This window comes from Pelodiscus sinensis, chromosome 1, assembly GCF_052426305.1.
Source record: "Pelodiscus sinensis isolate ZL-2025 chromosome 1, ASM5242630v1, whole genome shotgun sequence".
NCBI lineage: Eukaryota > Metazoa > Chordata > Testudines > Trionychidae > Pelodiscus > Pelodiscus sinensis.
This window is the reverse complement of record NC_143052.1, coordinates 116,006,018-116,022,773: the sequence shown is the minus strand read 5'-3', so window position 1 is coordinate 116,022,773 and position 16,756 is coordinate 116,006,018. Positions and strand designations below refer to the sequence as shown.

The 16,756-nt window shown below is 40.8% G+C and overlaps 1 protein-coding gene across 1 annotated transcript in view; it reads left to right on the top strand.

The window, feature by feature from the left end:
• The window catches only part of PLCZ1 (phospholipase C zeta 1), a 118,786-nt gene that overhangs the window by 81,639 nt on the left and 20,391 nt on the right, over positions 1–16,756 (top strand). The window contains exon 9 of the mRNA XM_075897749.2: positions 653–769. Coding sequence (XP_075753864.1) covers positions 653–769 — 117 coding nt within the window. The remainder of the gene's footprint in view (positions 1–652; positions 770–16,756) is intronic.

Genomic DNA, 16,756 nt, shown 5'->3' with positions numbered 1-16,756 from the left:
GTCTTTAAGAAGTCATATACTTAAGTAAAATTAGATATGCAGGGAAATATTTTAAAGAAATATGACCATCACTACTCTGTTAATTGTATCAGAACTAAAAAAAAAAAAAGCACAGTTAGATTATTTATTTGAAACATGACGGCTACGTCTACACTGGCCCTTTTTCCGAAAGGGGCATGCTAATTTTACAGGTCGTAATAGGGAAATCCGCGGGGGATTTAAATATCCCCCGCGGCATTTAAATAAAAATGTCTGCCGCTTTTTTCCGGCTTTTAGAAAAGCCGGAAAAGAGCGTCTACACTGGCCCCGATCCTCCGGAAAAAAGCCCTTTTCCGGAGATCTCTTATTCCTACTTCGAAGTATACCATTTATACTTCGAAGTAGGAATAAGGAGATCTCCGGAAAAGGGCTTTTTTCCGGAGGATCGGGGCCAGTGTAGACGCTCTTTTCCGGCTTTTCTAAAAGCCGGAAAAAAGCGGCGGACATTTTTATTTAAATGCCGCGGGGGATATTTAAATCCCCCGCGGATTTCCCTATTACGACCTGTAAAATTAGCATGCCCCTTTCGGAAAAGGGGCCAGTGTAGACGTAGCCGACCTGTTTATTTGCATTTTGTAGTAATGCCCATCTTAAATTTTATGTTCTTTTTCAGGTAACGAATTTGTTAGGCATACGGCTAGATTTATTACAAGAATTTATCCCAAAGGGACTAGAGCTACATCTTCTAATTATAATCCTCAAGAATTCTGGAACGTAGGATGCCAGATGGGTATGTGCTCGAATCTAATGTTTGTTATTTTAGAGTCTGACCCAGACTATTTGGATTTAATTTTCACAAATTGTTTGTTGAATTGCATACATCACATAATATTTATGTAGATGTTTTACACATAATCCTAAATATTACTGCATGAGTTTTCTTTCTCTCATCATTATGTTAAATACAATATACAATGGTGGCCTGATCTTCTGTTATTAAGGACTTAGCACATAGATTGGTCTGAGTACAGTAATGTTAATTAATTTATCTTAATGGCTATAATCTCACTCCAAACATGCAGGGAATATTGCAGTTGTAGTATAGTAATAGATTTTCAGCTCGCCTTTTAGGCTGCTATGCCATTTTGGACAACTGCTGTTGGATACTAAGAACACAACTGTCCGCACTCCTCCTCTCATCAGACCAGAACATCAATGCTTACAGTACGGTCTGTCCCAGTTCCAAAAGTTGAAGTGTCACTCTCACACACACACAAAATCTCATGGAAAACTGCGACAAACTTCTATGTAAGCAGAATTCTGAAATTAATTATACAATTTAAGATGCTGTATCACTTTCGTGGTCAAATATCTTTGTTGTAGTTTAGGAAATGCTTTTAATGACTGTAACTCAGGTATTTCTCTGAGGCTGTCTGTAGTAATTCATGTTTTGCTCCCTGCTTTCTGGGGCTAAGATTATGTTAGCTATGCTACTTCAGCCCTTGGAAAAAAGAGTGAGTGTACTGTACAGTAAATACAACACTCATAACTAAGATAATTGTCCATGTTCTTTTAAAAAAATAAAATACATTTTATCCTTACATATTTTGTGTTCATGAAACCTCACAACTTCCATGCCAGATAGAACTTGGTCACAGCTGACTATTTGGTGCAGCTGAGAGAGGAGAAAAGCGGAGTGGTCACTTTAGCCATTTCGCCAACTTTCTCATCTGGAGACTTGCTGAGGTCTGTCCTTTACCCTCAGCAGAACTGATCAGTGTCTCAGAACTGTTCTGAATTACACTCTGTTGCCCAGCTCGCCAAGGTCTGCTGGAAATTGCTAGACTGCAGCAGTGCTTCAGCCATATCTACTTTCTCCTGAGAATGGCCATTAATCCAGGCCCTGGAAGAGATCCCCAGATAAATAATTAAGTTGTCACTGTGGCAAGAGGTCTGAGGGGAGGGGAAGCTATGCTGTTTTGTGTGGAGTTAGGCCACTCATTCTTGCATTCTCACAACATTTGGCTTATTCACCTAAGCCTCCTGACTTCAGGAGTTGTGTCTTGGGTGTGAATTGCAAACAGATGTAGGTGACTCCCCAGTGCCCAGGCTTATGCATTTAATGCCTGGATGTTGGCAACACACCTCTTGTCAGCATTTGCCGTTAGCTTGCATAGTCAGCTTCCTACTTAATGCACTGGATCGCTTTCTAAGATGCCTGTATCCTTCCCGATGCTTTGCATAGGGAGGGTAGGCACTTAACTCTGGTTTATCACATCGTTGTTTCATTGATTTTTCTAGGTGCATACAAGTTAGGCATTGTGACACCGCAGTTATGATGCCAAAGATCCTTTGTGGATTGGGGCCACCAGCTGTGTTTCCAACTTTTCTGTGATGCCAATTAGATGGAATGTGGTTGAGGAGTGTGTCTATGTTTAACTTGCATGTTTTCAGCATGGTTTTTCCTTCAACATGAAAGTTTTGATAATTTTATTTATTTTTCCCTCTGTTCAAATTAATGTCTAATTTGCAATAGTTACAAGTAAACGTGGCATTTCTACTTAATGTGCTTTGTGGGGTTCTTAATTATTAACAATTTCTTCCTTTTAATGGTTTTGTTAACTCTCATGTCTCTATTTTTCTCTTTTGTGCATTTAAAAACAAACAGCAATAAAATAGTTTTCTAAATCAGCCTGGGTACGTCTACACTACAGCGCTAGTTCGAACTAACTTAGTTCGAATTAGTTAATTCGAACTAAGCTAGTTCGAACTAACGCATCTAGAACTAAAAACTAGTTCGAACTAGCGTTTTGCTAGTTCGAACTAGTAAGTCCACATTGAGTGGACTCTGAACAGGGCTTAATGATGGCCGGAAGCAGTGCCGGCAGGGCATAAAAGGAGGACTTAGAGCATGGAGATGCTGTCTCAGGCTAGCCGAGGGCTGCGCTTAAAGGGTCCCGACCCCCACCCCGGACACACAGTTCTAAGGGGTGCCCCGCTTGCAAAGAAGTTCTGGCTTGGAGTGCCCTGAGTGCCCACACTGGGCACATCACACCACTCGGCCATCAGCCCGGCTGCACTTGCCGCAGGCTGCCATCTGGGGAGAGGGAGTAATTGGGGGGCTGCAGGAGAGCTTCCACCCCCAGAAGCCCGCAGAGCCAGCCCAGTCCTCCCCATCGGGGGCTCGTACCCCATTCCTCCCTCACCTCCTTCCACTTGCCCTTCCCTAGCCCCCCTTCTTATTGATGTACAAAATAAAGATAACGTTTCTTCCAACATTGACTCTGTCTTTATTGAACAAAACTGGGGGAGACTGGGAAAAGGAGGTGGGAGAGGGGAAGAGAAAGGCTGGGAGAGGGGAGGGCAACTAACATGATCAGGGGTTGGGAACAGGTCCCAGATGAAGAGAGGCTACAGAGACTGGGACTGTTCAGCTTAGAAAAGAGGAGACGGAGGGGGGACAGGATAGAGGTCTCTAAAAGCAGGGGTTGGGTGGAGAGGGTGCATTCAGAAAAGTTCTTCCTGAGTTCCCATAAAGAAGGACTAGAGGACACCAAAGGAAAGGAATGGGTAGCAGGCTTGAAACTAGTAAGAGAAAGTTGTTGTTCTTGACAAAGCAAATAGTTAACCTGTGGAACTCCTTGCTGCAGGAGGCTGTGAAGGCTAGAACTAGAACAGAGTTGAAAGGGAAGTGAGATAAAGTGATGGAGGTTGGGTCCATGGAGTCCTATTAGCCAGAGGGTAGGAGTGGTATCCCTGCCCAAAGTTTGTGGAAGGCTGGAGAGGGATGGCACGAGACAAATGGCTTGGTCATTGTCTTCGGTCCATCCCCTCCAGGGTCCCTAGGGTTGGCCGCTGTTGGCAGACAGGCTACTGGGCTAGATGGACCTTTGGTCTGACCCAGTACGGCCATTGTAAGCTCAGGGCTCAGTGTCGGGGGTCTCAGTGGACCCCCTTGATTTTCATGCACACCTGGTCCTGGGTGGCCAGGCTGGCAGCTCTCCTGCCCTAGACGGCCACTTTCCTGTGCCTAGTGCGGAGATCGTGGACGAGGTCCACGATGTCCGCACTAGCCCAGGAAGGTGCCCGCCTCTTGCGGTCCAGGGCAAGCTCCTGGGAGCCGCCAGCCTGGTCCCGGCAAGAGGGAGTGGGCTGGGGGGCATCGGGTGGGTGGCTCTGTGCCGTGCCAGGTGCAGGGTCTGCTAGCTGGGTGCTGGCAGGCTTGCACCTGGCACGGGCACCGTAGCCAGCCCGTGCCCCTTTAAGGGGTCCGGGGCCGGGAGGGGGGCATAGAGTTTCCCTGGTGTTGGCCAGAGTGGCCACCAGGGAAACCTGGGGAGGGCTAGCCTCCCACTAGTTCGAACTAAAGGGCTACACAGCCCTTAGTTCGAACTAGCTAGTTCGAACTAGGCGTTAGTCCTCGTAAAATGAGGTTTACCTAGTTCGAACTAAGCGCTCCGCTAGTTCGATTCAAATTCGAACTAGCGGAGCGCTAGTGTAGCGCATAGGAAAGTTAGTTCGAACTAACGTCCGTTAGTTCGAACTAACTTTCTAGTGTAGACATACCCTCTGTTACTTTCAATGTTATATAATGCTAAGAAATTGCATAATCCTTTTTACAGCTATGCTTTGTCTTATTCTCACTCTGCCCTGATTGCTTTTTCTATGTATTGAGTTTTCTTTTCTGTCTCCAAACTCCAGTTTTCAAAATACATTAATTTTAAAGAGGCAGTCGCCTTCTCAGAACCAATTTTTAATTTATCATTTAAATGTCTACTAGTTTGTATTTTCCCCAGTTACTTTCTCAATGTATTATAAACACAGAACTTAAAAAGGAGCATTATGAACTAAGCTTTGGTTGTGAGTGTTAGGACCTGGCTATTCAGGCCTGCCCCTTGGGGACTATACCTGTTCCTGATGCAGGGTCCCTAAATGGAACCAAGACAGGAATGCTGTAAGCTTAAATTTCTGATTGTGTAGTGTGCCACTCGGAAGACACGCATACTGTTAACTCCAAAGTCTTGGTGTGATCTAGAAAGTATTGACTATTGGGCTTGCTTCTATTCTTCCACACTGCTCTGCCTGGCAGGTGAGAGGGTTTTAAAAAACTCACAGACTTCCAAATCCCATAGCACCATTTTTGTTGGCATAGATTGTGAGAGTTGGAAACATTTGCCTTTTTCCCCCATTGCTGTCTTGGCGCTGTGTTTAATATTACAAATGTGCATCTGTCTGTCCATCCGTCTGTAAGACCATTTGTTCAAGAGCACCTGCTAAATGGAAAGTGCTAAAACCACCCAATTTTGAAAATGGGATCTGCCTAGAATTTGATGCTCTCATTAAATGGAAAGGGCGGGGGGTTGCAGGATGGAATTATACTGCAGAATGACCATGGGAAGGCAGGGAGCCAAGGGCCAGAGGTGGAGACCATCTGGGCAGCAGGGAGCAGGGTTGGAGAAAGGAACAGCTATCTACTGTAGATTTCAGAGAGTTGGTATGTTTGTGTGTCTGTTTGTCTGTCTGAGTATCTGTCTGTCTCCAGCTGGAAAACATGTACCCCTCTCCCCAGCTTGCCCAATGTAGTTGCCGTGGCCATGGACAGGCATTTCTCACCTAGTCCCAAGCTGCTTTGGGGAGAAAGGGCTGGGGTTGTCCTCTCTTTGTGCAGCAGCCTGCATACGGAGCCCCTTTACTGCCCCACAAGCAATAATTTAAATGAAGATGAACAGAACTTATTGAAGGACCTGAGCAATGCCAGGCAAATCTTGTAATATATTATAAAATGAATATAGCTGATTTTGGGCCACACCATCATATAGGCGTCTTTGTGGTATTGATGTTCAGATTGCTGTAGGTGCATTAGCAGTGTTACCAGTTCTGTCTCAAAATTGTCTGGCCAGGTTCCATCTCAGTCATTGGTCCTCATTTCATTCTAGCCATGCTATTGTTGGGGTTAGGTACACCTGAGATTGTAACAGATTGTTATATTTATACAGCCTGGATATTCATTACCATTACAGACCAGTTGGTTTATTTCTTATATAGCTGTTTTATGGTTTTGTCCCCAGATACATTATGATCTCATGCTGTTCTTCCCTTCCAGGGTTACTTCCAAGCACCTTACTCGTTCCTATGTAAATGAGGCTTCCTTTATTTTTGTTCACAGCTTGGTTAATTTCACTGGAGACAGATAGATGGCTCCTGTCTTGGCAGGAACCTGTTTCTCTGTTTGCTCACAGACTGTAAAATATAATAGCATTAGGTATTCATATTTCCTCACACACTGTAAATATATATATTTCACAATGATATTAATCACTAGTGTATCATTAGCTTTCAGAAAAGACTTTACTGGATACATTTATAATACAGTAATGTTGGGTATGCAATCAGTTGATTCAATTATGTGTCATTTCAGGTTCAGGCTCTCAGTTTCTTTCTTCCCTTCCCCTAAAATGTAGTACCATGCTTGCTAGCTTTGTTTACCTCATATGGAAGTGGACCTTCATTGTCAAGCAGAAACAACCTGGCTGGACAGCTAAACAAATACATTCCTTTTTCTAGGGAAGACAGGGCTTATGCATTGCTTGCCAAACATTCTATGACTATTACCTCTTCATTCAATATGTACAAAATTATGGTATCTTACATGACACCTTCTAGATACATAAAATGACATTGATATGCTAGGTTTGGTATGCTAGGTTTAGTGAGTATCCCAGCCCGGCAAGAGCTGTTGACACAGAGTAGTGAACTGCAAATGGGCTTGTGTCACAAAGGAGAAACCCAGAGGAAAAAGTCCACCTCAGCTCACTCCCCAGTTATTGGAGAAGCATTTAATCTGATTGCAGCAAGAGTTTTCTGCCCAAAAAACAAGTTGTAGGTGTTGATTTCAGCGTGTCTTGGGACAGATTCTTAGCCATGGTCAGAGGAATGGAGCTGAAGATGATGATTCATCACAATGAATAACTTCAAAAATGAGCATGTAATAGAAAATAGTTTCCTTTAGTTTCCTTTACTTGCCTTAGGTAATATTTTTACATGTTATTGCGTGCTTGTGACTATTCCATAAAAATATTAATCTTAGGATGGAGCATTTTATGAAAAATACAGACCTTTGTGAAGGTAGATTTTTGTTTTTTAAACAAAGAATAAAAGCACCAAGAGCAACTTTTTATAGGCAGCAAAAATTAGTATGCTTCCCCAATACTACTTTAGTGTAGCTGTGGAAAGAACTACTTTGGCATATCCATATCTTCTTTTTTTATTTACTAAATAAAAAGGAATGCAAAGGTTTATGCACCAGAAGAAAACTCAGTGCAGCTAGGTAAATATAACATCTATAAAAGCTAAAAGCATGACCAAAATTTATCCTAACTTGTGTAATGACATCATTATATACCAGTTGCAGAATTTTAGTGTACAGCACCAACATTTATGTTATGAAATTTCTTTTGAACAGTTTTGTTTTAGCTTACAAGTTTGAAATGAACCGTAGCAATTCTAATATTGCCTGACATGAAGAGGTACTCTTTATGGGTGATGTGCACATTTATTATAAAGTGCTAAAAACTGAAATAATCAAGGAACTTGGGTTTGAAACAGAGACTCTGACCATCTTAATAATGTGACCTAAGAATAAAACTCTCCCACCATTAAAATGGAGCATTCTAGAGAGAAAAGTTAGTTCCACAGTAAGAGGTAACCTCTCCATTGTCGTCAGTCTTTAAGAACCCAAATGTCACTTCACCAAATAATATGACCCCTCACTGGCCCTACAAGGGTTAAAGGCAGTCTAGGGAGGCTGAGTGGTAGGCATCCACAGGTGAGGCTGCAGATAATTAAGGGCCAGCTGGAAGTGCTATGAGGAGCCTGATGCTGGGCTCCCAGCCTGATAGGCAGCAACGGGGGGCGGGGTGCAGCAACTAGTTGACTATCCTATCGACTGTCTAATAAGCATTTGCTTATTGGATAGTCGACTAGTCCTTCACATCCCTATCAGTGAGGCAAGATGGGCATAGGTGATTGGGTGATTCCCTGAGAAGGAAGACCCCCCAGAGTGTGGGGGCACTGTGGCTGGGCAGTACCTAGATGGGAGGACGCAGTAGTCTGGGAAGGGATGTGGAGTCTAATGTAATGTGGCAAAAGCATTAATGTATAAGTAGGTAAAAGGTTTATATGCTCTGAAGAGGGAACCAGAAGTGAAGCATGGGCAGTAAGGGAGTATTCCAGTGCTGAGAGAAGCTAATTGCTCAGTGGCCAGCAGGAGGTGCTGCGGCAGTGAGTTGCACCTTGTTCCATGACCTGACATCATAATGCAGTGTTGGTGGTTGTTTTCATTCTTCCTGCTATTGTTTTGAACCTGCTTTTCCCACTTATTCTTTTCACCTCCTTGTGGAGTGGGTAAGGAATTTGAAGAAACTGTTGTTTTTTCAAAACTTCCAGCATCCCTGTTTCCCTACCTGTCAGAATCTGGCAGAGCTCTGCTGGTAGGACTGCCATCTGCCAGCCACTGCTGCCAGGCTTTCCTTTACCCTCCATGTTAGAACAAAGGGGAGTCCAATCAAAAGTTTATTACACTTTTAAATAGCACACAGGACAAGAAACACATGTTAAATTGTTTAAACAAACACATAACATTGTATTAATGCAGTATACTAGTTGATCTCTCACACAAAGAAGGGTAAAAGTCCATAAAATGATATTTTCCTGTATGAGCAATATAAGTTTAGGAGTCTTAAGCTACATCTACACTCCAATGCTATTTCGGGATACTGAAGTATCTCAAAATAGCTGTCCCGCATCTTCACAGCAAGCCAGTTATTTCAGGTTCGCTATTTCCACATCCCTGTAAACCTCATTCTATGAGGACTAAGGGACATTTTGGAATAGCACTTTATTTGAAAATTTGGTGCTGTGTAGACAGCACCAAATGATGAAATAAGCTATTTTGAAATAGCATTGAAATAAGATACGCAATTTGAGCTACGCAAATTGCATATCTTATTTCGAGTTATGGTGCAGTGTAGATGCACCTTTAGTTTGCCAGATCCTCTTAAAGCAAATGATGTCATACTCAGGAATTTTTAAAAACTGTGAAGTTTTTATTCTTTGTGTAAACAAAATTAGTCATGTAATATTAAAGGAAAACAGGTGAGTGTTCTGAACTGTTTATGATAACACAAAGTTTAAAAAACAAATAGATTTAGCATTCCAGTAAAGCAAGCTAAGTGCAAAAACAAAAAAAGGGGAGGGGGAGAACCAACCGAAAGCCTTAAAAATTCCAAGTTATGCTCATGTTCATTTTGGCAAAATATATACACAAGAAATTAACTTATCAAATATTTCAACTATTTATGATCGATTAGTAAAGATTTAACTAATACATTCTCCTCATGCATCATTTTCTTTGAGTAGATGAGCTTTTTTTTCTTTGGTCTAAATTTGTAAAGGAGACAACAGTTATTTCCATGGTTGTAAATAAATAGCATTATTTTATAAACTTTACATTAACCAAAAGCAACACAGAAGCCAGAAAACATAGTGAAAGAAATTCAGAATGTAATTCTCATAATCTTCTTCTACAATTTTCACTAGTATTTCTTTCTGAAAATTCTATATAACACTACTTTTTCTAATTGTACTCATAATATGAAACTGCTAGAATGGTGATAGTAATCATTTTTGCTTTATATATCATAGCACAAACAAACCGCAAATCAAAAACTCAAATCAGGCAATAAAATTAGTGATATAAAGAATATTTCCAGAATAAGTAATGAAAAGTTAAATTAGGTAAGATAATTTTATAAAAAGAAACTGAGATGATCTTTCCCTTTACAAAGATTTTGGATACTCAGTTTTCTTATGTTCATAGAATTTTTTTTAATGTTTTCTATAAATTTGATTTGCCAGCATGGAAAAAAGATGCCATACTTTAAACCCCACTTTGGAGATTTAATTTTCTAATAATGCGTAAGTGCCATGTGTATTTTTATTCAAAGGTCTTTCTGGTATCTCCCCAACACTGGAGATTCTTTGTTCCTAATCTGACATTTTGAGGAAACTGAATCCAACTTTGACTCACGTGAATCTCATTTAGATTACAGCATTTGAATAGCTGTTTTAAGTGTGGCTAGTGATACTTAATTGTCCTGTTTCAGTATATTTAGAGGTAGTTATCCATGTTATTAAACTGTCTCAAATGCATAAATAGCTTGAAAGTAGCGAGAAAAAAAATTCCCCATCTGTTGAGTTCAACATGTAGTGTTGTAGTGAGCTGACTTATGCAGGGGAGGCGGGGAGGTGTTAGTGACTTTTGAGTGATCTCACACCAGTATCCTAGAAATCTTGCAGACTGCTGAACTATAACCCGTGTTGGTGACATGGAACAAAGATTTCTACAATTAAAAATACATCACCTTTGTTTGAGGGCTCCCCTCAGTGTTCCTTGTAAGCAGAGTGCTTAGGCAGCCACCCAGGAGAGATTCAAATGCCGCCCCGTTGATTAGCAGAATGCCCAAAGCTGGTGCACATAAAATGTATTCAGCATGTGGAGGAAAAAAATTAGAAGGAACACTGCTTCCCTCTCTGCTAGTTTCTCCTCCTCCTCTCCTCTCCTCTCCCCCTCCCCCCCAAAAAAACTTTTAGAACTTTTGGTGAATTCACCCAGGAATCACTCCAAATGTACTCATTCATTTATTAGAATGTACAGAACAGCAGTGTCATTGAAAAGTGCAATCAACAGGAGCATGACATAAAACTAAAATGCCTACTAGGAACTCTAAATCCAGTGCTGGCTGCCCCTGCAGCACTGGTTCCTTAAAACACCTCTTTCCTTTTGGGCTATAGTTTATTCCTACCTCTGGTGCTCAGTGATAGGACATAGGCCCAGTGACCAGTCTCCGTGCATATTCACCATCCTTTAGCTCAAGCCAGTTGAAATTTGCAGTAGCAGCACATGCATTTTCCTATAGCTCATGTGGGTGGTTCTTAAAGCCTAGAAAGGCAACTCCCTGCATCAGAGGAGAGCCAGCTGCAGAAGCAGGATTTCCTGAGATCTCCCTGGTTGGATGAGGTGGAGAGGGAGGGCATGTCTAGACTACATCCCTCTTTCAAAAGAGGGATGTAAATTTGACAAATTGAAACTGCAAATGAAGCCGGGATTTGAATTTCCCGTGCTTCATTTGAATAATGGCTGCCACACGTTCTTTTGAAAGGGTTTTTTGAAAGTAAAACCGCCCTCTAGATGGGATTCTTTTGGGGGGAAAAAACCCTTTTTTGAAAGATCCTGTGCTCCTCAAAAAGGGTACGTCTAAACTAAGTTCTACTTTTGAAAGAGGATATGCAAATTCTGTGGGAATTTGCATATCTTCTTCCGCTTTCGAAAGTGAGATCAGATCTTTCAAAAGTGAAAGTAGTCTGGACGCGACTTTTTTTTCCGGGAAAACCCCTCTTTCAAAAAAAACCACACGTAAACCTCATTTTTTAAGGAATAACATTTTTTCGAAAGTTTTTTTACAAAAATCCCCCCCATCCAGACTACTTTCACTTTCGAAAGATCCACTTTTGAAAGTGAGAATGGAAGATATGCAAATTCCCATAGAATTTGCATATTCTTTCGAAAATAGAATGTTGTCTAGACAGAGCCAAAATGAGGAGTACAGGATCTTTTTGGGGTAAAAACAAACAAACAAAAAAAACACTTTTATTTTTAACTGCGTCTAGACAGCAGTTTCACTTTCAAAAAGCCCTTCTTTGCAAGAATGCGTGGTTGCCCTTATGCAAATGAAGCACGGGAAATTCAAATCCAGGCTTCATTTGCAATTTCGATCTAATTTACATCCCACTTTTGAAAGAGGGATGTAGTCTAGACATAGCTGCAGAGACCAGAGAAGAGGCCTGCCCCTCCCTAGCCAATCAGTATTTCAAGGGCAAGAACAACCATCAAACACTACTGCTGTTCTGTGCAGCGTGAATGCCACACTTGAATATAGGTTGCAGAGCCAAATGATTTAACATTTTGTGTTAACAGTATAGTGGGGAAAGACTGGATCTTATAAAGTTGATACCTACATTTTATGTTACTAAACACTACTGAGTAGTCTGTCCACCTTAAGAGGAAGGTAACAGAGTCCCATCAACAGGCTACTGGATTGCAGTACTAACACTCATGTCCATTTAGAAAAAAAAATGCTGAAAATAAGAATTGCATGTATAATTTTAACACAGCATTGAACCTGATAAGAGCACGAGCCTGATTCTCTACTGCCTTGGATCTTGTCAACCGCACCCATCTGGCTATCACAGTCCCAAGGGGCATGTCCCTACTGCTGGGAACTGCTGGGCTGCGTCTAGATTGGCATGATTTTTTGCGGAAAACAAATCTGAGCTGTCTACACTGGCCCTTTTGTGCAAAAGGGACTTTTGCCTGAATGGGAGCAGAATAGTATTTCCGCAAGAAGCACTGATTTCTTACAGTAGGAGGTCAGTGCTTTTGCGGAAAATCAAGCGGCCAGTGTAGACAGCTGGCAAGTTTTTCCGGAAAAGCGGCTGATTTTCCAGAAAAACTGGCCAGTCTAGACACAGCACTTGTGTGTAGAAGTGTCATGGCCAGACTGCTTTGTCTCTTAAGCTTGAGGCTGGCAGGACCTGTTGTGTTGAGCTCTGATGTCCCTAGAATTCTCCTTACAAAGGAAAAGCATAAGTGCCCAGCTCTGCCAGGTTTATGACAAAGTAGCCAGATTACAATGAAACATATTAGCTCCTGCTAGAATATTTACCAATTTAATTTATGATGGACTTTAGCCAAGACACCACATTAACAGAATCATCATTTCATCAAGGTTCCTTTTTTTTGACAACCATCATCAAAATCATTATTCCTTAATACATTCACTAAATCTGCCCGCAGACAATTAGACACCAAAAACTGTAGTCTCATCAATTTTTTTAAAGACAGATAATAGTGATAACAGTTTCAGTGGCTACAGCTGACCCTAAATCTCCTTGCTAATTTTTGTGGATTATCAATTTATTTTCCTAATTGCTGTGTTAGATACTGTCACAAATAGGAAGAGAATAATGAAACTGGCCATACACAACATGCTGTCAAAAACACAGGCTAATTGAAACAATGAGAAACATTTTTTTTTCTCCAGCCTTTGAGGCACAACAAAATTAGATCTTACAAGAAACAATAGCAAGTAAACTAATTTGAAAAAGTGTAATTTTTAAATTTACACAGCAACTTAGATTTTAGTTATAATAATTCATTTGGAAATGCTTGTTTGCTTTTCACATGCAATACTGTTTTTCATAGGAAAAAAACTGTTTTCAGACATAATTGGGTAATGGACAATGAATAATTTATAGTAATGAAATGCTTTTACAGCAGAGTTACTTACACTTGCAATTAGGGAAAAATGACAGTAATTAGAAAAATTAAAATGATCGAGTTCTTTAATTTTTCTGATACATTTTATAGTTATAAAGAAAATTTTAATTGATCCAAACTCTTCTTCAGACCCTGCCTGTACCTACATTTTGACCAAGGTCCTACAAACATCTGTATGCAACTTCTCATGAGAGTAGTCCCATTCACTTCAATAAAACAACTCCTATTTAAAAAAAAAAAAAAAAAAAACCCAAACCCTCATGGGCGCTGCTTAATGTGTAGTTGAAGGGGTGCCAGGGCACAAGCAGTTTTTTTTTTTTTTTTTTTTAACTTTCATAACTGTGGTAGCAAGAAGCAGAGACAGTGGACTGCTAAGCTTAGAATTTCTGGGGCTCAGTGCTGGCAAGCCCTGGCCCAAATGAAGCACAGCTAATAAGCTTAATATTGGCAGGATGAGGTCCCTTGTTTTGAAATGCTTTTGTGATAAACAGAGAGAGAGCTAGTGACAGAGCTGAGTATATTCTGCTTTGTAGTGAAACTCAGGTTCAAAGGTGAATGATACAATATAGCAATATTCTTTGCATGCAGAAAGAAGACTAGTTTGAACAAATAGGAATGGATTGCATATCAGGCTTCATCAAGCTAGGAACTTATTAATCAGGCCAACTAGGAGTTACAAGGAGATGAATCACAATAAGTTTTAACAGATGCCCTTTCTGATTTTAATCAGAAAATCCTTGTATCAATAAAAATGTTAAAATCTTTATATAGTCCATAATACATATTCATTATTGGCTTGAATAACATTGAAAGACTGCAAATAATATACAAGAGTCATGTAGACTATAGAAAATAGCTCTCTATATCCTCCACCCTCTAAAACCAGTTTAAATGGAGTTTTACATCTCTGAGGCATATTTTAAAGACTTGATATCGTTTTCAAAAGACACAATAACATCTAACACAAAACATTGGCTTTTCTTTGCCAGCATTTTCACCTCTCCCCAAATACAAGTTGAAACTCTCTAGTTCAGCACTCTCTGGTCCAGCACAATTTTAGTTAGCTGGATGTACACTTATCATTCACGTGGCCAAGTTTCCCATGGTTCCATAAACTTAGTTTACAGCCACCAGTCCTGGCTTTCAGTGTTCTGTGCTGTTATAATTTACCCCTAACTGTCTTCTAAGAGCCCAGTAAGCAGTGGAAATGTTGGTAATGCTGCTACATAATATTGACCTCCCATAGTTTGACAAATTCTCTGGTTTGGCACTGGTCAAGACCTGAGGGTGCCGGACTAAAGAGGTTCAACCTTTACTCCAATTTCACCAAACTGAAATTACAAGACAGTGTACTGAATGTCTCCTTGACTCTTCAACTGTGTTCATCAATGCTTCTGATCTTTACTGAAGGGCCCTCTTTCTCGATTGTTCGAGTTCACTGTAACTGTGGGAAATAAAACAACATACGCATCCCAGAGTTATAGAACTTTTGGGGGGCCTAAACTTAAGGATCAGATAGTGTAAATTATAATGGATAAAACAACAACATTTTATAAAGGTGCTTGCTCCAAGAAACTGTCAGGACATCACAGAGTCTTTTGGGCCTGCTGTTTGGCTTATCAGCTGCATTGTATTCCCTTTTAGCTAGCTGGCAGAGAAAATGTATTGACTGACAAGTTAATTCACTTTAATTATAGTTGAGCTGGTCCCATATTATCGCTCAAGTAAATTCAGAGAACAACAAGAACACTGAGTAGTAGGCTTCAAAGCAATCTGTTTTGGACTGTCTCGTTCCATAAGCAAGTATGCAAACTGTCCTTTTTTAAAATCCAGAGCGAGGATGAAGAGGAAATCTGCTAAAAGAGATGCTTTTCTAAAGAGCCTGTTGCACGTATAGATGTTTCAGAAAGAAAGCACAGAGTCAGGTTTGGAGCATTTGGGGAGCGCTAGCTTGGGGCTAAGCCACAAAGGCATCCAAATCTTTTAGCTCTCTCAGGAGAGCCCATATCTTATGTCACTACTGAAACAGGAAGGTCTCCTCCTGAATTCCAGTCCAGAGTCACCTTCACATAATGGGACACTGTTTACTGCTGCAACAAGTGTTTTTTTTGTGTGTGCAGGGATGCAGTGGATTTTACTCTGAATGGTTATACCAGTTTTATTGTACAGCAGTCAAACATGGGTGCTGAGGAAGCCCGAAGTGGTGGATTGACATTTCCGATTCATGCCCTCTTTTCAGCAGCTCCATATTAATAAGTGGCAGAGAAAGATCAGCAATGAGACCATTCAGAGATGAATCCACCAATCAGTTCCATCACCTTGAGTTTCAGTTCTGGTGGTTTTCTTGGTATCTAGATATTATTATTCTACAATATATAGAAGACCAATGAACTATGAAGCACGATTACCAAGGAATGTTGCTGCATAGTCAGCAATCCTGTGGTTTACAAAAGCTTTTGTGGTGTGACACAATTGCCAGCAATGGACAGATTAAAACATCCAGGGTTTCTTAATGACCTAAGCTAGAGATGGATCAAAGTGATGCTCCATCTGCAGGGAGGCCACATCCATTTGGGATGTACTTGGATGATAATAAGGACATAATCTAGTGGCAGTCCAGGAAACCATTTGTGTTAAAATGTGTAAGCGTAAGAAGTTTGTTGTCATTTGCCGTGCACAGAAAAATCTGCCTCCATGCTCTGTCCCCATCTACTTTAACTGGAACAGTCTACTCAAATTTGAAATCTCTCAAGGCCTTTTCTTGTCATCAGTCAAGTGCACTTGCCTTCAAGTCAGTATACCCTGTGCCACTTAACATTTTTAGAGTCCTGCATTATTGTACCCTTATGGGATTATTCACAGGACTGGTTCGTGGTTTTTTGCTACTCAGTGAGGGTACAGCTACGCTGCAGGGTGAAAGCCGAATTAAGCTATGCAATTTCAGCTACGTCAATTGCATAGCGTACGTCAAAATAGCTGAATTCGGCTTTTTGTGTTGTCTACACAGAAGGAAGGCAAAAGAATACTCTTCCTTCAACTTCCCTTATTCTTTGACTTCCCTTACTCCTCATGAAATGAAGGTTACAGAAGTCTGAAGAAGAAGTCCTCCAGCTCGACATTATTTCAAAAGAAAGGCTTTCAGTGTAGACATGATCTCTGTCATTTTGGAGTAACATCAGTTATTCCAAAATAATGCTGCTGGGTAAACATAGCCTGAGTGTGTTAATTGTCCAGCACTGTATACTTGTGATCCCACTTGAATCCCTCTTTTGGGTCCTCGTTTTTTACTGCAATGAGTACACACTTCTCAAGCTGACCTTCAAGGCTATCAGCATTCTGCTGCTATCTTCTTCATTGCTTCTCTCTTCTCTGTTTCTCCTG